This window comes from Merops nubicus, unplaced genomic scaffold (assembly GCF_000691845.1).
Source record: "Merops nubicus isolate BGI_N331 unplaced genomic scaffold, ASM69184v1 scaffold10474, whole genome shotgun sequence".
In the NCBI taxonomy this organism is placed as follows: Eukaryota; Metazoa; Chordata; class Aves; order Coraciiformes; family Meropidae; genus Merops; species Merops nubicus.
This window is the reverse complement of record NW_008603659.1, coordinates 52,016-79,192: the sequence shown is the minus strand read 5'-3', so window position 1 is coordinate 79,192 and position 27,177 is coordinate 52,016. Positions and strand designations below refer to the sequence as shown.

The following is a 27,177-nucleotide window of genomic DNA, read 5'->3' as shown; positions in this document are numbered from 1 at the left end:
GGCGAGCGTGGCCTGCGGAGCGGATGCGGAAAGAGAAGCCCCCCTGAGCCCGAGCCCGCCGGGGCGTTTCTGAAGCCGTTTTTGCTGTAGCCTCAGGTGTGATTTTCATCTGGCAGCTGTGTGGAATTCGAATGGCGTTTTAGAACTACTCTGTTCTTTATTCAGCCTCTCACGGCTAAAGGCTGTTAATGAATGGCCCTTGTTGATCTGGCAGCCAGATGGAGTCCATTTCAGGATTTGGTGGACGTGTTGTAAGCAGGATGGAGAATTAGGAAACGTGTTTAAGTAATTTGCTTTTCCCAGTATAAGAAGCACGGCGTGGTTGTACAGCCTTTGGTTTTAAGGCCAATATTAATAATTCTATTTAAAACGCTGTAATCTCTTTTCAAAGAGGACTTTTATTGGACAAATATTACATACTGTTTACATATATAAATCATTGCACCAAAAGTATCTAACTCAACCTTCCTCACAATCATATAGCTAACCGTCAATATATAGGACGTCTCTCAGGAAGGGGTTGTAAAATAAGTTGACTGCATCATTCTGTTTTATGATTCATTATTTCCAAAATGAACAAGCTACTTTTCAGTGGCATTTTATAGCTTTAGAAGTCATACTCTCAGAAAAAGCAAAGAGCTCCTTAAAAATGGAATGCTTACGTAGGTGTGTGCTTGCACCACAAATAGTAATTGAGGTTTGTGCAATCCTGGAATTAAGGTAGGAAGACGGAATGACTTTCTAGAACTGTATAAATTGAAAAGTCTGATAATACTAATACCAAAATAAATTTTTGGGTATGTAAGTCCTGATTTGTTTTGGTACTTAAAAATTTGATTGGCATTAGACACTAAGTGCATTGATTAGTGGGACAGTAAATTGGTAATAAAGTGAAAGCATTTCTCACATGCTTTTCAATGGAGCTGGAGTAGTACAATTCTATTTTATTACATGAATGACAATCCTCTAACTTACTATTTCAATGTTTGGTTTCAGACGTTTTATCAGTCTTGATAAACATTTCTATTGTAATTTTAGATTTGATTAATAGACAATCTACAGCAAGTTAATGTGTACTACTAGGAGATTAGGAAAACAGGAATAGGAACTGTGGGTCTCTGAGTTTAAATTGGCCTATTTTTAAGCTGCCTTGTGTATAAACAGCTCCTCTACTGTTTGTCACTTGTCCCCAGTCCTGCTCCGTCTGTGCCAAACACATTTTCCGAGTAGCTGTGTACTAAAATAGATTTGGAATTTTATCTGGTTAAAGACTAGCTTAGCAAAAACAAGAGAACAAAATTTTTTAGAAAGATCAATTTTCTTAGCTGGGTTAATGTGCAGTTTCATGAATGTCTTGGCACAAATAAGGTTAAAGAAATACATAGGTGGGGCCTGGTTTTTAGGACTGTAGTTTAGACAGACTGTGGGAATTACTCTTTCCACATTTGGAGTATGAAAGGCAGCAGGTGAGATCTATGTCAAAATAAACTGAGCATGAAACTTACTTTACTTTTCACTGTGAGGTTGCTGAATACCATAAAAAAAACATTTTCATTTAATTAAAAATTCAAAGCTGAAGTAGAATCATAGAACCCTTTAGGTTTAAAAAGACCTTTAAGATCATGAAGTCCATTTAATGTTGGACCAACCAAGTAATGTTAAGGGACTAGTTGATTACTAGCCTTTAATTTCCTTGTTAAGTTTTCTAATATAAAACTAGAATTAGAAAAAGAAAAAAAGTCTTTAGAGCTCTTACTTGGTTCATATTATGCATAACTAGGACTTTGCCAGCATATGTGATCTGGAGCAAATTATCACAATTTTTTTCTGTGATTGTGCTGCCAAATTTGTACAGTGGACAGCAGTTGAGTGCTTGATTCTCTCTACTTGTTTTAATGAAGTAGCTTGACTACCAGAGAAGTTCAGTTATAGCTGCCTGGGGCTCCAGGGGAACTAATTTACTCCCTAGATAAGGTGGAAAAAACGGTTGGGTGGAGCCCTGGGGTGTTGTGTCTTGGCAGTCTCTGGTGTAAGAGGTAGCTCAGTTAAAACTTGTGTCAGTGTGACTTGGTTACAGTGTTTTTTGTGTTGATCACGCGTTCTAAGTGGCAATGCTGTTGTTTTCTGTATGCACACAGGCTGCATCCACCTTCTGGGAGCTGGGTGATTTTTTCACTCTAGACTGCCTAGACCTGTGTTTTCAGACTGCTTTGGCATTTAACTTGAAAGCTTACTCTGAAGTAACTCCTTTTCAAAAAGCTTTACTGTTCATTGAATTAAGTAACAGTTCATTGAATCACGCAGAAAACCACACCTTTTTTTTTTTTTGTTTGTTACAAAGGCTGTACAGAGTCTGTTGAGCAAGGTACTTAGGGCTATATATAGAGAGCTCAGTAGTTCTGCAGGGCTTTAAGCTTTTTAAATTAACTCATGTACTTAAGCAAGTGCAGAATCTATTTAGAGTTGGAGTATGCACCCCTGCAAAATAATCATCATATTACCAAAATATGTAAAGTGTTTACTTGATAGTTTCTTGAGCAAAAGTGTTAAAAAAAACCACTATACAGGTTTCAAAAGCTGAGCCTCTGTTTAGTCTCTAGAATCCATTTCAGCTTTAAAAAAGAAAATGGTGTTCAAAATCCACAGCTGTCTTTAACTGCAGCATTTCTTTTATACCAACCCACTCATTATTGTCTTAAAAATTTTGAGTGAACTCAAAACCCATAACTTGGGGTATGCATAAGTAGTACTACTTGTTTTGAGAGACAACATTCAGAGAACTACAAGTGTTTGCAAATAGTTTGGAATGAAAGCTCCAATGAAATAAAGGCTCTTGCATTGTGCAGCATGGTTTCTTGATGTGTGGAGCATCACAGAAATTCAGTTTAACTTAAAAAACCAAACCAAACAAACCAAAACAATCAACCAGATGGGATCATCCTGAAACAGACTCCTGTGGTGACCAGATGGAGATTCCTGAAGTAGACTGTTATGTGGTTGAAAGTGCATTAGTCAGTAAAAGTATGGAGAATATTTAATCTACAGTAACTGGAGGTTACAGCAGCGTATAGGTAGTTTAGAGGGGCTACATATTTATATACATACCTATTTGCCTGGGTGCTTTCTAGAATTTTCTATATTTTAAGAAAGGAATAGAAACTGATAAGGTGCTTTCCTCCTTGGTGATCTGAATTTACTGGTATGCCCAGCATATCATGAGTTAATAAGGGTGGTTTAATTTTTTTCTGGTGTGTGTCTGGGGAGATTTCTTAAATTTTAGAAATAAATTTACCAATGTTATTTTTTAATTTCTTTTATAAACTTTCAATAAAGTTGATTTAGAAACTTTAGAAAGAGTAATAGGACATAAGTGCAAATACTGCACTTGGAGTGTGGATTGAGAATAGTCCTGAGAAAGACCTGGGGGTGTTGGTTGATGACTAGCTCAACAGGAGCCAACAACATGCAAGGTTGAAAAAGAAAGTCTACTGTATCCTGGGCTGCATCAAAAGGAGTGTGGCCAGCAGGTTGAGGGAGGTCATTCTGCCAATTACTCTGCTCCTGTGAGACCCCACCTGGAGCACTGCATCCAGCTCTGGAGCCCCCAGCACAAGAAGGACGTGCGCCTGTTGGAGTGTGTCCAGAGGAGGGCTATGACGATGATAAGAGAGCTGGAGAACCTCTCCTATGAGGAAAGGCTGACAGAGTTGGGGTTGTTCAGCTCCAGGGAGATCTTATTGCAGCCTTCCAGTACCTGAAGGGGGTCTACAAGAAAGCTGGGAGGGGACTTTTTATAAGGGCTTGTAGTGATAGGGTGAGGGGTGATGGGTTCACATGAGAAGAGGATAGATTTGGATTAGGTGTAAGGAAGAAGTTCTTTGCTGTGAGGGTGATGAGGCCCTGGAACAGGTTGCCTAGGGAAGCTCTGAATGCTCCATCACTAGATGGGTTGAAGACCAGGTGGGATGTGGCTCTAAGCAGCGTGGTCTAGAGGGAGGTGTCCCTGCCCACAGTGGTGAAGTTGGAACTAGATGATATTTAAGGTCCCTTCCAATCCAAACCATTCTATGATACTAGATAGGATGCTTTTGCTGACAGTATTTCTAAACAGAAGGCAAAGAGTATACCAAACAACCTTGAATAGCGAATGTAAGTGATGCTTTTACCTCCCAAATGATTGGGGAGGGAAACAAACAAGAGAGAGATTTATTGGAAGTGTTGGTGACACATGGGAAGTTGCTTACTGATACATGTGAATCAATTAAAAAAGCAAGTCTCACTGAAAAGAAAAGAATGTATTTGTATTATTGAAACATATATATAAAATGGCTTTCCTGTGTAGATTTAATGACTTTCTAAATTTATTTATTAACATTTATTGTTAATAATTGAATACTTTTATTTTCAGGTAAAATTTGGAAATACAACATTTAAGACAGATGTGTATCCCAAATCACTTAATCCTCAGTGGAATTCTGAGTGGTTCAAATTTGAAGTAAGTATTTTTTAGAGTTTGCCTTTATTTATATAGATGTTCTGGTTCAGATGCCCTTAATGAAATAATTTAATTTCAGGCAGAAAATGGGTTTTGAGGAGTGAAGTGCATTTCTACTTAAGTATACACAAAGCATTTTCAGCAAACCTGTCAACAGTTTGACCTTGTTTGCTAAAGGTGTCTCATTGGCTTTTTAGGACTGTTTATAAAGATAAAAGCTTGGCAGGTTGGATCCAACTCAAATGTTATTCTGGGTAATACTAAAAAAGAGGAGAGAGAGGTGCAAGTAGGAGGGAAATAGCTTTATGGAAAGGCTTTCAGATTTCAGTACAGGTATGTGTCTGTTTTCTTACTCAGAATTACCCCTTTAAGAGAAAGAAAAGTTAACTGATTTGAAATGTTATTTTGGGCTGCAAAAATAATAATGAAGGAGATGGAGAATTCCTATGAGGAAATGACAAAATAAAGGGCTTCGACAGCAATTACAAGATACTTTTTTACCATTTCCTTATGTAATAAAGAGGGCCCTCAGCTTTTTCCTGTAGTTGCTTGTTGCTCTCCAGCGTCTAATTCATTGATGCCCTTTGGCATTATGCCCTGAACAAGTGTTTACATTTTTTTTTCTTGCTACTTCATTTTTTTTTATTACTTTAAAAAGATTGTCATAATAATGGCTAAAACATTTGAATGTATAGTACTGTTTCATCTCTAGTGTTCTAAGGTGGTAGTGTAAACATAGTTGTAAATGTGTGTGCATGAAATGAGTGATGGTAATATTAGAAATGCTTCAGAGCAAATATAATAAGGTTAGGCAGATTATTAATCAACATGGAATGCTTGATTAGGAGCATCTCTTAATCAGCAGCCCATGTTGATTGAGAAAGTACTGTGATGCTGAAATTCAATCAGTTGTTTTTTATCTTTCAGTTATTCCAGGGTCATTTTTTTGGGGAGGGGAAAGAACTGATCTGTGTGAATGGTTAACTGTTCATAGAGAAAGAGGAGTGTTTGGTTTTTGTTGTCTTTTCAATAACCAGGCTCAAAATTTTGCATGGGAAATGGATTTGGGAAAGAAAAGAGCCAAACAGCAACACTGGGAGGGGGTGATGTGGCAAATGAGTTCTTAATTTCAAAGAGTGGAAAAATACTAACAGCCTAAGACATCAGAAGTGTGTCTCTGTAGCTTGATATTTTTGCAAGACTACGTGTTATAATTCTGAAAACACGTGAGTCATCCCACTGCATTTAGCAAACCTGATTCTTGGTTTGTGACATTGAACAGAAAAAGTTATAGAATGTCTTTATGTGTTCTAAAGATGTGCAGATGGGCTGTTGCATTTATTTAGGAAGGTGCATGTTTGAAATTACTGATTTTTTTGCAGTGGGTTCTATAAAATGCCGCCTTTTAAGCCACTGGCCAGCTTGGCAGGCTGAGAACACCAATAATGGTAATTTCAGAATATCATGGTCCTTTGAGATCCTTTATCTTAAATTTTCTCATTTTTAAAAAGTGTGTATTGTGGAGGTGGGTGGACAATCTGGGGAATGTGACTTAAAAACATATATTGTGGAGTTTTAAAATTTGCAATCATTGTAGTGTTACTTTTCTGTTCTCCCTGTGGTAGCTGGTTCCAGGATCTCACCAGTCTGAAAGGTAAAATCAAATTAAGTGGATGCGTTGTTTAGATAGAGGAAATCAAAATGGGAGACTTATCTGTGTCAGGACACTGTATATAATTTAACTGCTCTTTCTTGCATTTGTTTTTCAGCAGTGTTTCCCTGCATTTAAAAAAAATACTCGGATTCCATCTTTATATTTGTTTCTAGGTAGATGATGAAGAGCTACAAGATGAACCTCTACAGATCACAGTTCTTGATCATGATACCTACAGTGCTAATGATGCCATTGGCAAAGTGTACATAGATATTGATCCTTTGCTCTACAGTGAAGCAGCTACAGTTATTTCAGGATGGTTTCCAATTTATGATACCATACATGGTAAGATGTGCAAATTTAAAAGTAAACCAATGTTATTTGAGAAGTAATCTGCTTCTTGTGAACTTCATTTCTGTGTGATGTCTTCAGAAATTTGTAATAATTTTTGCCTTGGGAGCTGGAAAGCTAGTTTTCTGGTATTTTTTTTTCCTTATTTCTGGTATGAGAAAATTTCTGGCATAGTAGTTCAGACTAGTGCTTGGCAGAATGCCTTCCACAGAACTTGTGACAAGTGGAAAAAATATTCACATGGTATTTAAAATAGTTACTGCAAAATTCAGATTAAACAAAGACCCAAACATTCTTTTCTAATTACTGTGTGTTTACTGAAAGAGTATAGTTTTGCTGAAGTCACATGGGATGTGTCTTCCTGAGATGTTGGATAAACTTCACTTGGGATGGTAGGACAGGATGTGACACGTCTTCAACATAAAGTACAGGGTGAAATTCCTTTCCTTGCAGAAAGTACTCTCACTTCTAGGTATATTCCTTCAGAATATCTTGAAGATGCAAGGAAATGAAGTTAATTGTGTTTTTTCATTTTATTTTAATGAAATACAGCTTTGGGTTCCAAAAAAGTCAAGATCAGTTTGCAGCAGTTAGCTTGCTGCTCAAGCACATTATTGCAGAACATCTCTGTGGTCATCATTACCACCCTTGTTCATTGTCCATTGTTCAGTGTGAATTCAATGACCTAACTACGTTAATCATCGTTGGGAAATAATTAATGGTATTTAGTAGATGATAATCATAACTGATGATAAGTATTTTTTATATTTAAAACAGTTATATTGAAGAGGGTTTCTTTTGAGGTATACTGCATATATTTTCCTTACTGCTCCTTTTATTCGAGCCACATTTTCCTAGCGTACGTTTTCTTTGAAGTTAAATTAGGTGAGAACTTGTCTCAAGGTGTGTACAACTTGTATGCCAGAGGGAATTAGATTTCTCTATATTTTTCTGTTAGTATTTCACAGCATTTTTTTCTATTTAAGTAGAATTAATGCCTATAGCACTAAATTATAATTATCTTGATTGTTGGCTAAAAGTAATTGATGGTTCCTTTTAAAAAATATCAATGTCATGCTTTTTTTTTTTTTTTTTTTACTGCAGCATGATTATTTATGAAAAGATATGAATGTGAGGCACTTGTTATGTTAGCTGAAGCTTCTACCTGTGTTTTGGAAGGTAGAGATAGGTGACTTTATTGCCATGGTATCAGAGTCAATCTACGAATCTACTGCTTTTGTTTGAGTGTCATAAGTGATAAAAGCTTCTGGAGTCAGTAGAGATCAGTGATGGTACAGGACAAAGGAGCAGAGAGAGTATCTGCACTGCAGGATCAGGAGGCTGATGGCTTCTCTTTTCTCAGTCCCATCTTTCTTATAGGGTCCTGTTCAGTGCAGCAGGTATTGGAAGACTGTTGCTTTCATAGCTCCAGCCTTAAAGGTCTGGCTGAAATAGAAACTTCCTCTGTGATGGTGTCTCTGCAGCAGACCTCAGAGGCAGGGAAACATCTTCCTGCTTCTCTGGCCCAGGCTAGAACTGACACAGGAACTGCCAGTTGAACAAAGTTCTAGCAAGGTTATAGTACATTCTTTGAAGAAAAACTAACTCATTGGTAATGGCAAGTGCATGACAGCAGGAAATAATCAATTGGGCTAGTTTTGTATTCATTTCTCATACAGCTTCTCACTTTTCATGTTTTTTTTATTGATAGGTATACGTGGGGAGATCAATGTGGTGGTGAAAGTAGATCTCTTCAATGATTTAAACAGATTTAGGCAGTCATCCTGTGGAGTCAAGTTTTTTTGCAGTAAGTAGAGAAAAAAAGTTTATTTTAACAGAAAACCTTCACTCCTCCCCCCCTTCTTTATCTATGCTGTCAGTTTCCCTTTCACCAGCTCCTTGCATAAGCCCAGTGGAGTTGACATTGAAGCCAGTAGCAAATGCAGAAAATTTATTTTGCTTTACTTCTTTTTCTTCTAATATATTTTTAGTGGTCATATTTCAAGATAAGGGGAATAACTGTTTTTTTTCCTCCCCATTATCTTTCTTAAGTTGCATTTCAGTGCATGTACATATGCAAATTGTGTTCCTTTGGGTTCATGTCCCATAAGAGGCACAAAGTGAACAGGTTTCATACTGGTACAGGTTGTAACTAATATACTTTACAGTTTTCAATGTTCCAGGGTCTCCTAGAGCAAAACTGCTTGGGCATGTCCACATTTTAAAAAAAGATCATAGGGATTACTTTCTAGAATTGTTCACGTCACTTTCCATATGTAATTTTATGTTTCTGTTGGCATTCATGCCTTCTGTCTTTTGTATGGTGTTTTCTTTTAACAGCTACATCTATTCCTAAGTGTTACAGAGCAGTAGTCATTCATGGATTTGTGGAAGAACTTGTAGTAAATGAAGACCCAGAGTACCAGTGGATAGACCGAATTCGTACACCGAGGGCATCGAATGAGGCTAGACAGAGACTTATTTCACTCATGTCAGGTATTAAACATGCAGGCTGTAATGGTGATTGCTGCTTTTAAAAATATTCACTGTTTAAATAAATTATTTACTTCAGATAAGATTGCACTTGATTTTTGGTATTAACTATGTTTATTTTTTCAGTTCACAGTGTCCTCTGTTTCTGAAGGTTCTGTTGTCCTAACTGATTAACAATATGGCTGGCTGTTTTGACTTCTTGTTTTTTTTCATTCTTGGTGAAGCCATACTGCTAATTTGTTTGTTGTTTTTAGCAAGGTCAAAGAAACCTGTGGAACTTTGATGAAGATGTTCTTAACCCATTTAAGGACTATTACCAGAACTTTGACTCAAAATAAACTACCCCACCCTCTTTGTACTTTGAAATATGTGAACAATTAACACCATCCCAGATACAGTGTGTATTCATACTTAACTTACTCATCTCATCTTTTCAAAGTCAGGATTGGTTCATTGTTTCTCAAGCATAGTTCTGTATTCTCTTGCCTCAGATCTGCAGGATATACCTGGGGTTTTTGGAGAGACCAGTGATTAGAGTCAGTTCAGGTATCTTCACAGATTATTTTTTGTTTGTTTGTGTTACTGATGCTTATGAACAGCAGTTGTGGAACAAGATCCTCCTGTTCCAGTGCCAATAGAACAGAATAAAAAACCCTCTGTCTAGAATACTTTCACACTAAGAGAAGAGACAAGAGGTGGACAATATTTACAGTGTAAGGAATGCAAAGAAATGGTGAAAAACAGCCACTAGAATAATAGGCAGTGGTTTCAGTTTTCTGACAGATTCTTAATGTTGTCAGGTTTGTTGTAAATACTGCTGTGTTTTAAGGAAGATACTGAAAGAAAAAGCACATTGAGTTTTGCAAGCATTTGTGGAGATATTTAGTAAGTGGGGCAACATAAAAGAGATTGTGGAGATGTCAGTCATTATTTTTCATCAGGAAAGCCAGCATGTTTTGAGGAACAATGTAGAGAAAAAAAGTTGTACCATAAGTGGTACGAATTTGATTTCTGTGAGGTTTTCAGCATAGCTCTCCTGGTATGTCAATTTACAGGATTAACATTTACATAAATAGCAAAAGTGGTTAAAGTAGCACATGTGGAAATGTTCTGCTAGATTTTATTACCATTTTTATTCATGGTGTAGTGGTTAAGATGAAAAACAAAAAACCAAAACAAACAACACCAAATCCGAAACAAAACAAAAAAACACCAAAATCCCCCCAAAAGACCTTATATCAATACTGATTTATGTCATGTAATCTAATGCTTCACATTGCAGTCATTGTCCCTAGCGGCCTAAACATCTAAAGAATCCTCAAGAAATCTGTAACTTCTGAGCATGACTCAGGCTGCTTCACAGATCTCCATCATATTATGTGTGGCATATGTAAAAAAGAATTCAGTCTCAACTTTGGACTGAATGGAATCCATAGAAATTTTCACTCAGCTAGAAACTTTCGTACTCTACCTCAATCTTAAGAGTTTCTTCAAAACCAGTACAGAAGAATTTCAGCTTCTGTTCAGAAGTTTGCAGTAGGAACCTGTTCTGGTAATTATAAACCCAAGCTTCTAGGAAGCAGTAGTGATCATTTTATTCCACTTGATTTCTTAATGTCATTGACATTGGGACTGTTAGGCACTATATCTGTGACAGTGGTGCTTTTTCAGATTTTTAGCAGAGAATTTGGAAAATCTTTCGTTTTCATTATAAGAGAGAGATTTTCTACCTGGTGTTAGCTACATAGATCAATGAAATTTTTTTTCAAACATCCTGCTAAGTAAGCATCTGTGGCAAACCACTGTCTTATAGTGACAGTCTTTCAGTCTTTTGTGTGCAGCTAATAGAGGAGAAGTAGCAGTCTTTTGTTTGCAGTGAGAGAATGGTATATTTGGTATGGTGCTTTATTTATCTGGTGGTATGTTTTGTAGATGAGGCTGCCTTATTAAACACTATTAATTTAATAAGCAAAAAGTACAAATTAGGTTGAAATAAATATAAGTTTGTAAGTAAAATGCAGATGCCTACCCACAGAGGTTTCAGAGATACTGCATTGTTCTGAACTGTGTGAAGGAATATTTAGAAACTTGTGTGTTCCAGCACACATCTTGACCATCTCTAAGTACAAAGGGGAAAAAACTAATGAAAATAAAGAGAAAAATATTATTGAAATAACATGTTGTTCTGGCAATGAGAATAGATCTGGAGAAAAAAAGGAAAATGTGCAAGTCACAAATATCACACTACAGAGATTGTGACTGGCTGCTTGGCATAATTATGTAAGGTTGGATTTCTTCCCTGTATTACTGACTTGACTGGCAATTTGAAAAACAGAGGCCAGAGACCACAAAGGAGAATAAGGAAAGTTGACTGCAATTATGAGCTCTTTAACTTTTGTTTTGTAGGTGAATTGCAAAGGAAGATTGGCCTGAAGGTGCTCGAAATGAGAGGAAATGCTGTTGTTGGTTATTTGCAGTGTTTTGATTTGGAGGGAGAGTCTGGACTAGTGGTGCGAGCCATAGGAACAGCCTGCACGTTGGATAAATTAAGTAACCCATCAGCATTTTTACCTGCATGTAACTCCCCATCCAAAGAAATGAAGGAGTAAGTATGAATTAATAGTTTGAAGGGAAACAAGTTTCATCTCTCTTCTTTTCATACTCATTCAGTTTTACATAACTGGTGTGATTTCTTTTTTTCCCCAGAATTTGTTTTTCTTTTGTAGTTTTATTTGTCTGCAGCTCAGTTTATCTTCCACAGTTTTGAAATGTTGCAGGTTGGATTGCTTATGTAATTTCTTTAGAATCTAGAGTGATAATTTTTACTTAATGTGACTTTTTTTGAATTTATATAGCAACGGCATTATGTATCCTTGAGTTGTGATCAACCCATTTCCTAATAATCAGTTCTGCTTTGACTCTGTCCTTGTACAATAAACATTTTTGTTAGGGCTTCTTACGTTACACCTTCTCTTCAAGGTTTTCCAAGTTTAGTGCAATCAAGTTTGAGTGTTTATGCTGAGCATATAAGAAAAGATACATTTTGAATTCAGAGAATTCTGTGATTTAGAGAATGATCCTGGAGTAGTCTTGTCTTTTCTTGTGTGCTTTGCTTTTTACTGTTGCAAAACAGGTAGTTAAACAGTGTACTTGCAGAGAAAACTTTGTGATAAGAGGTATAATTTCTTGATGCTTGTTTTATCTACTGCAGCACCAAACATGGTTTGAATGCAATTTTTTAGTGTGCTTACAAATTAATAGAACAATACTTAATCTTCTTCAAATTGTTGCTGCTTTGTTGCTTGGATAAAGTAGTTATTTTCTGTTTGCTATAGTGATCCAATTCTGGAAGGAAAAAAACCAGCACCAAGAAGTATAATACTTATACTGTGTTTCCAGAGGTATTAATTGAATTAACCATTTTCATTAATTTGAACTGCTATGTCATTACAACAGTGATTAGGCATTTTTGTCACGCAGGCATCAGTATGCTCTGGCTTCTCAAAATTACTGCTTTATATTTCAAATCATGGCAAATTGTCAAAAGCGCTTCTGGATACAATGCAGCATAAAATAGCAGTGGCCATTTTCAGCAGAAAATAAAAAGGTGGACCTGATAACTACCAACTTAAAAAGCATTCATAAATAAATCAGTGGCTTTCACTCTGGAGCAGATGTGGAAATTTCGCACCCCAGATAATCCCTGTTCAGCTTGGTGGTGGATATTGTTGGTGTCGTTGTCCTTCAGTCCAAAAAATGGGCATGTTTCTCAAAGCCAGCAAAATCAACTCATTCTTCTTATCCCTGTCTTTACTAACTTGATGCCCTGTTGCCAAAGTCTCAGTTACGCATTCACAAGCTAGTGCTTAAGCTGTTCCTTTCTCTCTTGTCATTACATCTGGACTCTTGCATGCTAGGAATTTAAACTTAGAGTCTTGCTTAAAGTAAGAGATCTCCTGTAGCTAAACTTCCCTGAAATCATTTATAACATAACTTTGCAACCTGTTTGTATGTATTGTTTTCTTTTCTTCCACCTTGGCTGCAAATTCTCTCAGGTCTCCGCTGGTTCATCCGCCAAGCCATGGATGCCGCTCGACTCACAACAGCCCAATTCACACTGCTACTGGCTCACGACTTACTCAGAACTTCTCTGTGTCTGTTCCCACTCTCATCTACACTGGTACGAGACCGCTCAGACTCAGGAACTGGGGAGAGGCAGGCCACAGGCACAGTGGTCGCAAAGTGCAGGCAGGCAGGCAGTGTAGGCAGGTACCACTCATCTTTTCTCCCTCATTTTCTCGTGGAGACACCTTCTGTTGTCAGTGAAGAACTACTCTGTGTGCAGCTGCTGAAACAAAGGCAGTAGTTTCTTGAAAATGCATTGGAATCTCTTCCACAAAGCCACGCTCTTCATTTCTTTTTAACATGCTTGCTACCAAAGACCTAAAAATAAAATGATATCTCTGGGGACCATTCACTGTTTTACAATCTTTGGAGAAAATCGTGTTTTGCTTTGATTCATAATTACTTTCAAACATAATTCAGATACTGCAAGTACGTTTTAAAATGGTTATAGGAAGGGCATGTGCCATTTGTGGAAGAGATGGTTTTAGAGAGCAGGTAAGTCAATCTGTGCATAAGTGAACTGTTTGTCAATATAGTTGTTCCCGTAAAGATTCTCTTCTTCGCTCTGTTTTTAGCTGTGGCATGCTGCTGATGCTATAGGATAAGGAAACATTTTTTTTTTTTTCCCTTAAAATCCATATGTGTGTATATACATAAATGTATGAATATGTATAAACACAAATATAATTTGAAATCATTTTTTCTTTATTAAACTAACTCAAAACATTGTCTGTTTGACCAGATTTTTAAGCCATGAACTGTTTTCAGTTTTTTCTTTTGCATATATATAATTTTTTGTCACATCTCATGCCTTTCATTTGGCTTAATTGTTTCGTTGTAGATTATCAGCATCTATCTGTAGAATGCTGAATGGGTAAACCAGCATTTCCTTGCCTCTGGCCTCATCCCCAGTCTCGCACCTAAGGAATAGCTGCTGGCCCTGCCCCAATCCCATCCTGGTGTTTGGATCATGCTGCTGTCAGCCAGGTCCTTTGGCACAGGATTACTGAATGTGTTTCCACCTTCTTCTGGCAGGATTCCCTTCAATGAAGATCCCAATCCCAATACTCATTCATCAGGACCCTCCACCCCTCTGAAAAACCAAACCTATTCCTTTTCACCTTCCAAGTCCTACAGTCGACAGTCCTCTTCTTCTGACACAGATTTGAGTTTGACACCCAAAACTGGTAAGGCGCTTCCACCCACTTTTTATTTGATTTGTTTCCCTTTTTATATTTTCATTCTACCCGTTTTTGCTTTTTTGGCATTTAAGTTATCAAAATGATGTGGAAATTAGAGTCTTCAGATAGCACACCTCAAGCTTGAAAGGAAGGACTTCTGTAGGGTGAAAATATAAATCCTGCCTTTATTTCCACTATTCTGGATAACATTAAAATTACATTTGTAACACAACTGTATTCAAGATGAATTAAAACATCTTAAGAGCATTAAAGGAGTCCTAGGTAATTGCATTTTTCTTATTTCCTCCATTTCATATTATGAGTTATGGGAGTACCTTTCTCACTGCAATATGTTAAGGACAGTGTTACTAAAACTGTATTCTTCAAGCCATATGTGTTGTGCTCTAAGTATACTGTATACATTTCTCTGTGAATTTTAACTCCTTTTTGCAAATGCCATACTCTAAATGTAGCACCTGCTGCCTTTTTATTCTCCTTGGTATATGGAAATGGCTTTACATACACAGTATACATTTTGGAAGGAAGTTTTGAACTACACTCAGCCGTCTTCAAAAAGCGTTTTTCTTTCTCCATTAGTCTCATAATTTCTTCAACTTGTTGTTTTCCTCCTTTCTTATTTTTCAGTCTGTGGTTAGAATCATGTCAGTTTAATGTCAGTACAACTCCAAGAATTATAGTCTGTTTATTCTCCACTCTGTGACCAGTACCTGAGTTTTGATACTATAAGGCAAAATATTTTGCAAAATTGATTGTAAAAAATATGTTGTTTTTGAAATGTTGTTTTGAATTGTGGTATTGAAGCTCAGAACATTCTTGTCTCCCATCTAATCTAGACATTTTTAAAGCCTATTAAAATAGTTGATTCAGCTTTACTTGAGAACACTCCTTTCAAGAATTTTTCCAAGCAGATAAATGTTGCATTCAAATGTAGTTATGTTAAATAATTTACCCAGTTTATTCCCTAGATGTTTGTGTAATTAGTACCTTTTAGGGAATTTTCAAGTATATAAAAATATTTTTTGGTTATCTTTTTAGTATTAAAACTAACAGTGCACATACTCTTGGTTACTAGCACTGTCTTACTACTTACTGCTTACTTATTAGCCACGTTTAGCTCTGCCACTGAAACTTGTCCTAAGAGGATTTGCAGGTTGCATTTAAAAATTGTCTTGATGTGACATAATAGATTTTGAATCTTACTAACTTAAAAAGACAGTATCTCTTGAGTTGTTCGTTTTATCTTTTAACAAAAATTTGATGAAAGATGCTTGCAGAAGTTACTTCCATAACATACTAAATTCAGCATGTTGTTTTTAACAATTTGCTGTGTATGTTTAAACCTCCATTTTCATTTCCTGATGCTGCTATTAAGTTGGAATATTTCAGTGTGAAAGTTGGTCATGTTATTTTTTTTTTTTTTTTAAAAATGGGCAAACATCTCATGTGACACATTAAATATAAAATTTTATGTACCTACCCCTAACTCATATTGGATGATGTGAGAAATTAAGTATTTTCTGATGTTTCTGCATCTGTATTTCTCAGTCACGTTGCTAGTGTGCTCGCATGTTTGAGATGGAGACTAACCTGGAAAAGAGTGCAGATACCACAATTTCACAATAGGAATAACTAAATAATAGAGGAGATTGAAACTTGGATCTGCTTAAGCATCTAGCTTCCAGTAGCTCCAGATCAGGAGAATGTTATTTTAACGTCTACTGTAAAATACAGTTGTGATTGTGTTATCCATTCTGGCCTATATCTAATCTAAATAGGAGGGGAAATTATTCTGTACTAAGAAGGCTTGTTTTGAAGTTAGTCTTCTTCCATGAATATTTTTATAGGATATATTTTATGCCACTGCAAACAGAGTATCAGGCTGACAGAAAGCATGACATACTTTAATTAGGTAATAGATTTTGATGTGACATAGTATATGTTTGGAGGAAATTGAGAAGATGGGAACTCCTTTTCTATGTGGGAACTTAGAATTATACAAGATTTATGACTCTAAAAATCATAAAACAAATCCATGACCTCCTGGAAAATAACTTTTCAACCTAAATAATGAAAGTAATCAGCTAAAGTGTATGAGAAGGCAGTGCTATTTTGCTGTTATTCCACAGTATTTGGTACCAAATCTTGTATGAAATTTAAAACAAATGTTAGACTACCATGGCTTTAAAAAAATAATTTCAAAATGCAGTTAGTCATGTCATGATTTTTGAGAACAGGCTTCTCATTCACATTGTGCAGCTGTATTGTCATTTCATTTCTTTGTATGTTGAGAAATAATTTAGCAGTATGTGCTGGTTCATTTGGAGAAAAAAAAAGCTTCATTTTGATTTCTTCTGTCTGTTTCTTTAGTTATCTTCTGAATCTACATCTCTGTGTCTCTATTACTTTCCTCCACAGCACCTTCCCCACAGGGACCTAGGATTTTCCTGTTTCCCAGCTCCCCTACACTCTCTTGTGATTCCCCACATCTTAAAAAGTCCTGTCTCCTCCTCTTGGAGTCTAGCCTTAACCCTGTACACTCTAGCCATGTCAGCCCAGTTGTTCTGAGGAAAAGTGTTTCTTTCACTGAAGAGCTGCTTCTGGCTGCTTCTGGTAGGATCAATCTATTATGGCCTTTTAAACAAACCTTTAAGAAAATGTTGTTGTTATTTGATACGGGGGCATTTAACACACAGCTTTCTATAACCCTATGTTTTTGTTCGGTTAGCCTCTGAAAACTGCTGGCTACATGACTATTCATACCATCTCTCACCTCTGCCCCAGAAGCTTGAAACAGCTTCAGAACTTTATAGAGGATTTGAAACATCTGTAGTTTATGCTACAGAACTTTATCCTTTTCCATTGCAAAACTTGCTTTGGTAATTGGACTAAAACAATTTACTTTTTTCATTCCCTTCACTTTGTTGTTCCTATATTTTGCATGGAACAACCACTTGCTCTTGAATTAATTCTTAATTTATTGAAATAATGGCTATCAGGTGGCTAGCAACTCTGCTTTTTAAACTAATCCTTTAAACAAAGCTCGTACAAACCTTTTATTTGTACTGCCTCCTTTTCCATTCCACTGGCATGCATTATTTTCATAGTTTTAAATAGTTGATATTGCTGCTTTTTTCTGTAGAAACTATTTTGATGAGTTTGTACTTTTTGAGTTGGTTTCATGTCCAGTATTTATGCTGTTTGTCTATGTTTAATATTGTATAGTCCCTGACGATGTTTAGAATCAATGCCAAATAGTAAAAGCAATTTAATCTTGTTTAATGGGACTATACAGATACTAGTATTTTTGTTTCCTTATCCGAGAACAGCTAAAAATATCTCCTTAAAAATTATAGTGTTTTTAAAAATAGAATTATATGGTAATGATATCCTTGTAACTTTTGAAAATGTTGGGACTGAATGAACTTACATTCTTAAGTCTGGTATTATTTCCCAATCTTCCAGTCTTTGATTAAAACAAATAAATGCACTTTGATATATATGTGCAATCTTATTAATGTTTTTTAGATGTTTGATCAGAAGAAAAAGGAAACTAGCAAGAAATTACGTTAAATTAGTTGTGAAATCTGTAAATGAAAATCTTGACTTCGTATGTAACTGTTTGCACTGTGATGTTTGTATTTCATCCTGCTCGTGACACGTTTTTGGTGCTTTATCCTGTGCTTTCCTATACAACTTAGATTTTTATTTTTGCTTTGCCAAGTGAGCACTGATGGTTTTAGATGGAAGAGTTACCAATGATAGTATGTTTTTAGGCATGAAATATTACAAATCTGATTCACCAGCATTGTGTTTTCTTTAGGAAAAGCACAATCTTGGTTTGTGTTTATTTTTTTAACTTTTATTTGCTCTATGGTTAGAAATCACAGTTCACTGTGATACATATAACCTGCATCTCAACACACTCAGTTAAGAGTACAGTTCCTTGATGACAGAAGATTTGTTAGCAAAGATATTTGGGTATCTGATAAAATTCCTATCTCTTCTCTGTTGAGTAGTAGAGGTAGGAGTAAAATACATGAAAGAAGGAAAGAGAGAATTACCCATATTATGCAAAATCGGAGTTTGTCCTATTTTCATTTACTGATAACCTGCAGGTTATGTGTGTGCAAATACCATAATCAACTAAGTGTGGCAGTTTTAAGTGCTGAGCAGTAGTCCGTAGTTATTTGAATGAATCAGATGAGTGATATTTCATTGCATAGATATTAAAGGAAATAAAAATAATTGATTTTTTTTTTTTTCAGAGGTTGTGTCAGTTCAAAGGATGTACATTGCCTTTGCAATGTTCTTTTTGGTCCCAATCATGCACTGTATAGCTACTCCTGAAATTACATGCATAGTCTTCTCCCAGTGGTTAGGAAAGGTGATTTAGGTTCAGAGTAACTCGGAAAGCCGGATTTTTTTATTGTGTTTTTAAAAGAAAACTAATAATGATGGTAGAGAGAGATACTTTACGGTAGATTAATCTGGCAGAGGCATTGTTCAACAGTGTGGAATTAATGGTGACTTGCAGCCCTTTTTTATAAAGGCTGAAAATCTGGTTATATACAAACTTTCTGTGAAAAGTAAGAGACAGTAGATCTACGTCAAAATCATCATCAGAACTCCCAATAGTAACAAGAAGAAGGAAAGAATTTCAGGCCTAAGTCTTCAAAGTCTTTTTTTTTAAAATTCAGATTGACAGCAGAAAAGATCTTAGATCGGAGGGGGGTTGTCCAAACAAAAAATTGCTTGTCATGTGAAAACCAAACCTCAAAACACCCAGCCCCAAACCCCAGTGAAACTGTTAAGCTCAGTGGTTTCTTGTTTTTTTCTGAAGATTAAAGTAATGGGGTTAATTTTACTCTTTTATATGTTTTTAAATCAATGTTTGATTATGAATTATAATACGTGTTTCTCTGAATGTCATTTGTACTGATACTCTTCAGGCATGGGCAGTGGGAGTGCTGGAAAAGAAGGGGGGCCATTTAAAACTCTTTTAAGACAACAGACTCAGTCAGCTCTGGAACAAAGGGTAAGGCATTTTATACTTGTATTCCTGATCTGCTAAAGTGAAAATTTAGATTGTAGTGAGGTAAATGTTACCTGTAACTTTCTGTTTAAAAATATTTGTAAATTTTAGGTCTGAAAAATTACTGCAAGTATTGAACATTTGATAGCCCTTTCATATACAAATTATTTAAATTTTACTATATTACTAAAGCATCAAGAAAAGTGGAGCAGATAACTGTAATCTGCACAGCACTCAAGTGGTTACAGTTGGTGTTATAAGAAACAGGGATAGCAAAAATTGCTGCTGTTTAATCTCTGTAAGTTACTGATGCCTGTGTAAGTGTAATACTTTACCATTACATATATAGTTACATTTTTACAGAAGTTAAATTCAGAACCATTGGAATAGCTTCAGACAAGGTGAAAATCCCATTATAATTGTAAAAGCCTTCATTTTTGAAAAATAGAGATGGTGCATAATTTAGCCATGTTCTTACTCCATGAAATGGTGTCCCTGAAGCCTTGAAGAAATGGTAACTTGAACCACTTCCCAAGGGTGTTACAGATTTACAGGTTTTTGAAAACCTCTGTAGGACTAAAAATACCATCTGTTACACTGAATAGACTGTAATAAAAAGTAGTGTTTGTAATTCTTTTAAATTTTGGAATGAATGCCCGACACTTTTTTTTTCCTAAACTATATACTGCTTTTGTCAAAATGTTTAGTGAAGTGTCTTGAGGCAAGCAATGTGAATGTTTTCCTATTCAGAAATAAATTCTAGTTGGATTGTAATTTCTGACCACCTGAAGTACTTACATAGAACTATATACATTTGCTGAACACAAAATCAGCTACATCTGTGAAATAGAAGTGAATAGCTACTATTTTGAGTAAGTGGATGATTCTCTTCTCATTTTCTGTGTTACCATTGCTAAGGGAGGATCGCCTCGTAGGTTCTGTAGAAGGCGGGTATGTTCCAAAACATTCAAAATGTTGTGTGACTCATCTTGCAGCCCTCTTTTCTTGTATTGAGAATCTCTAAACAATTGATTTGAAATGTTTTGATATTCTTTTTTGTGAAATTTTGCAGATTTCTTTTTGATCTTGTTCATGCAGGATTTTTTAAATCTGTTACTTTCAAGAGCATTTATCAGATTGGCATATTTCTCCTTAGCTGATACTTTGCATGTTGATACATTTCAGATAACATTTTAATTTCTCTTTAAATACAAATCCATGGCTTTTTGCTTTTGATGTTTCAGTTTGGAAAAAAAAAATACTTTAAAAAGCACTTTTTCTCTGCTTACCTTTGGTTTTGCTAGTTTCAGACATTTCATGGCTGTTCCATTATTTCCTTAGGAAGCTTCTTAAAAACAATTAAAAATATAAATTCAGAGCACTTTATTTTTAGAGCTTGAATTCTTTGGACATTGTTTTGATGAGGCCTGTATACTGTAAAATGAGATGAAAACATGTTGAATCTGTTGATGATCATGTAGCAAAGCATGTCATTGTGAATTGATACAAAAAATATTCATGTAATGTAGTCATACTGTCTGAAAATTTCCTATCAGATGTGGTTTTGCTATGGTTACTTCTTACGGTTACCCTATGGCTGAATTACTTAACTAGAATGAATAACTCTTCAGTTATTTTGTCTGTTTTCATATTGCACATACAAATAATGCTCTCTAGTTACTTGTCTGAAGTAGGGTAGCACTTCCCTTGGAAAACAAAGAATGGATTCAATACATAGAATATATTTCCATGTGTTACAGACATACAGTAACTTCTTTTGTGTCTTAGTTAAGTTTATTTGGGTAAATGGTAATGCTAAGACATGTTAAACCAAATGCATCTAACTGGATGTCTCCATAGGGTTTTTTTGTTTGGTTGTTTTTTTGTTTTGTTTTGTTTTTTAAGTACAGTATTTTTTTTTTTAAAGTATGGATTAACCCTAATTGCAAACCAGAACAGATTTTATTGGAAGGGTAATATTACTCCATTTTTTCTGGGAAAATATACCAGCTGTGGAAAACTCACATACATGTTATGTTTTACATTAATATATTTTTAGCAATTCACAAGGTGTCTGTGGCTAGCAGGTGTAACTATAGCTCAGCTATCTTTATGTATGTTTTTTATCTATAACTAAATATGCAATATTTCCATCAGTGGGAAAATTTATTTTACTCATTACAAATTAGCTTGTTTTTGTAGAAATGGCCAAATGCTGCTCTTGATGGTGTTTTGTATCTCTTTGACCTCAGTTGGGACAAATGCTGTTTTATTCCTCCACGTTTGCATTCTGCAAGTGCCTGACAGATCTTTACTGCTGCCTGTTCAAAACTGAGATCTATTGATCTTCATCTTTGAAGAGCACTGCTAGACAACAGTTGTGTTAGAGTGCAGTTCTCTGTCTGGTTTGCCTCAAGTGTGAACTAAAGCAACTTTTCTTTCCAGTGACTTCTTACTATGCAGCCCATCCCCTCACTTCATTTGAGGAAAAAAATTTAAGATTGTTTGGCCACCTTGTGAGGTGGCACAGTAAATGTACTTAGAATAAAAATAATTCGACAAGGGAATTAACAGTATTTTCATGTGGACCAGTTTCCTACTCTGCTTCAGTCCAAAAAAGCTCCATGAACATACCTGAGCAGTACCTGAGGGAGTGGTACAATGATGGGAATGAGAGAATGGCTGGAAGGGAACCTGAGAACTGCTTCAGCTGCCACTAACACCAAATGATATGTGCACGTAGCCTTGTCCCTTGTGCTTTTTCACTATTTTATTTGTCCTTGTATGAAATGGAATTCAAAAAGAAGAGTACTAGCAATACATGCATGCCTATACACAAACATTTTTAAATTAAACAAGTATTTATGAGTATTTTATTATAACCTTACCAGACTTTCCCCAAATGCCAACTATAAAACCTCTGCGTAGTTGCAAGGATTAAAACAGTGACGGTTCCTTCAGGGTCTGTGCAGTCAATGACTGTGAAATGATGTAGTTAATTGGTGTTGGTAAAATGGTTGATCATCTTCAGTTGTAACTGGGAAGCTTTAAGATCAGTGTGTCTTCACACTCCTGGGAATACTTGTGCTTGCATCACCTTGATGTAGAGATTCTCTCTTGCAAACTGCAGTCGTAGAGGGGATTTGTAATGTGGAAACACTGCACCTGGTTCTGAGGGAATCTCTCTTTTCCATGAAATAAGTGTAGCTTTATAATTTTGAGTTATTACAGATTATCATATGTGATCAAGGCTAGAATTTGTTTGGGTAATAGAATAGTAAAACCCTCATAACCTTTAAATGCTCTTTGAAAAGGAAATAAAGGAAAATAAAAAGCAATCACATGAAATGATGGAGTTCCATCTGCCTCAGAATGAATGAGACACATTGTTAATGGAATAAGCCCACGTCAGAATGGTTCAGTGAGTCAGTTGCCCAGATTTGTCTGTGGCTGAAATTAACTGGTAGGACATAGGTCTAATTTTAGCATGTGTTGTAATACAGACTCAAGTAATACAGACTTGTAAGTCTCCATTGAGCGAAGTGAAACCATGTTATTACTTCCAAGTTTTATCCTTGGTTTCCAGTGTAGGTAACTGGGCAAACTGGAAGTCTGAACATGTTAAAATTACTTGCAGTCTACAGCCTTATGAAAATGAACAAAAAATGAAAGTAATTTATGGACCTCCAATAGAATAAAAGGCATTGGATTCTCTTATAGTTTACAGCATGGAGTATCATTCACTTTTTTTCACTGCATACTGCTTTAATACAATAAAGTATATGTATGCATAAAGTATAAATATAGTATATTCTGAATGCCATTTCATGTGGGTGGCACATGCAGTAGCATTTTTTTTAATTGATGTTCTATAGTTCTGGGAAAACATTTCTTATGTCATTAATGTAGGATAACTATATTTAAGGGATAGAGCAAATGTGTATGTTAGATATTTAAATACAAGTTATGCAGAATGATTGTCATGGAATTACAGAGGGATAAATATCAACATCTGTGAATCACTGAACAATTGATGTTACAGAGCCACAACGAAAGAGGGTTCTGATAAAGTTCATGTACTGCTTTTTTTTCCGTTTTTTGACATGAAAAGCATTCAGACTGTTGTAGTCAAAGCACTTTGTGATCTGTTGGAACCTTCTGGGGAAATCTTTTCTGGAGCCTGTTCTAGGGATCCATTTGTGCTCCTGAAGACAAATTAGTCAAACAGGTTTGCAGAGTCCTCTGGTGAAATCTTCTTGCCTTTTAATTGCCTTAAAAGACAGGACTGCAGGTTTTGGTGAGTGTTGGTTTGTTGTTTTTTTTTGTTCTTCTGGTGGTTGATACTGTGGTTGCTGATTCCAAAGTTTGCCTCTTAACTTTGAAAATTGAAGCCAGATGAAAATCCAGAAAACTTCCAAGTCTGTAGAACCCTTTAAAAGTTTTAAGGCTTCTAAGAAGGGTGGTAAGAATTCTGAAGTGTTAATTTTTAAGTCTATGTTTGTTTAAGAGGACTTTTCATGCCATGTATTGCTGGAAGAACAGTGATCCTCATTTAGTCAGCAGCATGTACACTGTGTAGGTAGAAGCTGAGTTGAACTGTACTGTTGCAAGTGCTTCAACTATGTGAGAAAGGAATCTGTACTGTACTTTCTCTCATATGAAATTATGGTGCTTATTTTTTCCATTTAACCAATCATCGACGACTATACAAACCATGATTGCACGATTTCTGTTTTTATTTTTTTGCCTGTGTGCATTTAGACTTGCTGAACATAGTTCTATTGCCTTTCCCCCATAAGTGTTCTGTCATGTGTTAAATATCTCTGTAGAAAAAAGTCTCCCAGTTTTGGGCTCAACTTCTTTGAATAGGACTTTTATTTCATCATGTGTGTCATGAAAAATTACTCTTAGTGCTTGCTTTAACTCTTGTGTGTACTACGTTTCTGACTATTTGCTGAAACTTACTAATTCATTTTAGTTACAAATTGGTAAAAACTAATTTATGCAAAGTAATTGGAAGATAATTTCCTTAGTTTAAGAACTTGCAGTTGTATTTCAAAGACTTGCACTTTATTCCAAAAGATGGTTATTTATGTGTTACTTTAAGAGCTTATGACACTATCAGAGCTGTCTGTTAGTATTTTTTAGGTATGTTTTCCTGCAATAAGAGATGCCATTCTTGCAAGGCTACTGTTTGTTTTGCCCTGTGCTTTGGGATCAAACTGCAGTCAGTTGTAACAAAAAGATCTAAAAAATGGAAGAGAACATTCCTTTATTTTGTATCAGCTAAGGAAAGTAGAATTATGTTGTTTAGCTGCCATCCTGCAAGTGGACCAACAGAGGCTTTGTTAGCATCTGCGTATAAAGTTTTGATTATTTATTAATATAGAGCTAAGATACAACTATGGGGGAAAAGTATTCTTCCATCATATAATACTTCAGCTTTTATTGTACTATGGGTATATCAAGACGTATGGTTACGTGGCGCTTAGTAAGCCTGAAGGACGTGTCTGGCCTAATGTCACTGCTTTGCTTGTATTTCAGGGAAGTTATCAGTTCACTGCATGTTTATTGGCAATCGGCAATGGTTGGTAAGCAGTCATTTGATGTTTGTTTTTAATCATAACAGGAATTTCCATTTTTTACCTTGACGACCTTCCCACCAGGCTTTCTTGTCCACGTTGGAGGTGTTGTCAGCGCACGGTCTGTGAAGCTCCTGGATCGCATTCACAATCCTGGTATGTTCACACAAGAACAACTCTCTTGCCCAAGTCCAGTTGTAATGATCACATACTTCTAATCTTTAGAACTTTCTAACATATCAGTACTTGAATAGATACAAATATCTTCTAACAGTGTATATTTGAAATTGTTTTTTTCAGTCATTTAAGCTTGAAAAAGAACAGTCATTTGGGGGATGTATTTTTAGTGGGAAACTCTTCAGCAAGTTAATGAAATAATAAAGTACTTTTAATCCAGTAACTTTGCAGTAAAAGATGGCTTTGATTTATTTAGGTTTTAGTTTTTTTATCCTCTTAATATTACAACTTGATGCAAGTTTTCCATTCAAACAAAAATAAGATTAAATACTTGATCTTAACTATGAATGTTTTCTAATTTTCAGCTCCTTGAAAACCTTAAGGACTAATGACTACGATTTAGATCAATACATGTTTTTAGCCTCTTTTGATAAACACTTTACAGCTTTATTTCCCTTCTTAAAAATGTATACTGAATACTACGTTAAGATGTTTTTGATTTAATATTTACCTGGGAATCCCAATACTGGAACATGTATATTTTGCATGTCCTAGCTGTGAAATCAGAATTAAGTGAATTTTGACTCTGAAGATTTTGCTGTTTTATTCGCTGACACACTGAGGAATACTCTGTGAAAAGCTGGGAGTTAACAGCACACTGTAATGTGCAGACAGAGGAGAGTAAAAAGTAGCACCTGTAGTGGTTTTTGCAAGCACTAGTCAGGAGTAATAAAGTTTGTGTAAATGCATCTTTAAAGACAGTTAAAAAAATCCAAACCTTTTTTTCTCTCTTCTTCTTCATGTGGCCCAAGACAAGTAATTCCAAAAGCAGATTGTGCTGATCTAAACATTCAGTCAACTGACAATGTGAAACAAAATTGAGGCTTAATTTGAATTAAAAAAAAAAAAATACTTTGAGGAATTTTTATGAGTCCCGCCTTTCTTTGCCACAAAGTTGTCTTAGGCTTCTTTCAAATTCCTGGTAGACGTCACTTATGTGCAAACTTTGCTGTGTGAATAAATTTAAGGCAAAGTGGAAAAAAACTCAGTTTTGCACAGAAGTTCTAAAACCTAATGTTTGGTATTCACACCTTTATTTTTACCGACTGAAAGCAGGATAAGAAAGAGGAAAAAGAGATGCATGTTTGCACAAGTCACTGTCTCTTTGCAGTGCTTTTTCGGGACTCGTAGATTGCTCCTGACAAGTGAATGTAAGATGCATGATACTTTGAACTCAGTATATTGCAAAACAATGAAAACAAAAGGAGAATGAAGGCATGTTGGCTATGGGGGGGGAAGGTGAAGAAGTAGAAAAAATATCTCGTGATACCGTGATGATCATACTAAGCATTTGAGTCAAATAAGTCTGTAAAATATTAAAGGAAACAAACTGGCAAATGAATAAACAGGAAAACGTAGAAGAGGAAAGAACATTTGAAGGTGGATTGTGAACTTATCAACAAGACAATTGCTATATACTGTACACTTTGATCACGCCTAGAGCTAGATTGCTATAGCATGCTCCTTTTTTCCCTTTCTATTTCAGCCACTTATTAACTCTGCTGTCTGTGTCTTTCCAGTTCCTGTGGAGTGGTGTTGTCAATTGTGTTCTTGTTGGTAGTTTTTTTTCACTATTCTGCTCCTATAACTGATCTACTAATTTGCTGTTTTGAACTCAGCCTTTGTCGGAATTATGGGTAACACAAGATCATACAAACTGCTAGACTGGAATAGTTTCAATTCAGGTATTTGACTAGTCATTCAGTACTACATATGCTGACAGAAATTATGGCAGCTCAGTGAAGTTCTTAGAAATGATGTAGGATATTTAGGTTAATGCTTCAAATTTAAATCTGTTTAATCATCAAATGCCTAAATGTCTTGCTTTAATGTTGTTAAAGGCTTTCTTTAAAATTGCAAAACATTGTTTTAGTATTACGTAGTATGGCTAAGAATAACTTAATATCAATCTGGAAAGCTGAATGCTTCGATGATCATTTTGTAGTAGCTTTTAGTTCAATGTACATGAAGCAAGTAATTTAGGGAAAGCGATTCTTCGCGATACA

General features: G+C 35.7%; 1 protein-coding gene across 1 annotated transcript in view; it reads left to right on the top strand.

Annotated features, from left to right (window-relative positions):
* Positions 1 to 4,144: 4,144 nt before the first annotated feature.
* Positions 4,145 to 27,177, top strand: part of C2CD5 (C2 calcium-dependent domain containing 5) — a gene marked incomplete at its 5' end in the record, with an annotated part of 56,555 nt that continues 33,522 nt past the window's right edge. Inside the window, 10 exons of the mRNA XM_008938750.1 lie at positions 4,145 to 4,165; positions 4,404 to 4,495; positions 6,323 to 6,494; positions 8,212 to 8,307; positions 8,841 to 8,996; positions 11,400 to 11,598; positions 13,049 to 13,173; positions 19,270 to 19,355; positions 20,271 to 20,303; positions 24,982 to 25,090. Coding sequence (XP_008936998.1) covers positions 4,145 to 4,165; positions 4,404 to 4,495; positions 6,323 to 6,494; positions 8,212 to 8,307; positions 8,841 to 8,996; positions 11,400 to 11,598; positions 13,049 to 13,173; positions 19,270 to 19,355; positions 20,271 to 20,303; positions 24,982 to 25,090 — 1,089 coding nt within the window. The remainder of the gene's footprint in view (positions 4,166 to 4,403; positions 4,496 to 6,322; positions 6,495 to 8,211; positions 8,308 to 8,840; positions 8,997 to 11,399; positions 11,599 to 13,048; positions 13,174 to 19,269; positions 19,356 to 20,270; positions 20,304 to 24,981; positions 25,091 to 27,177) is intronic.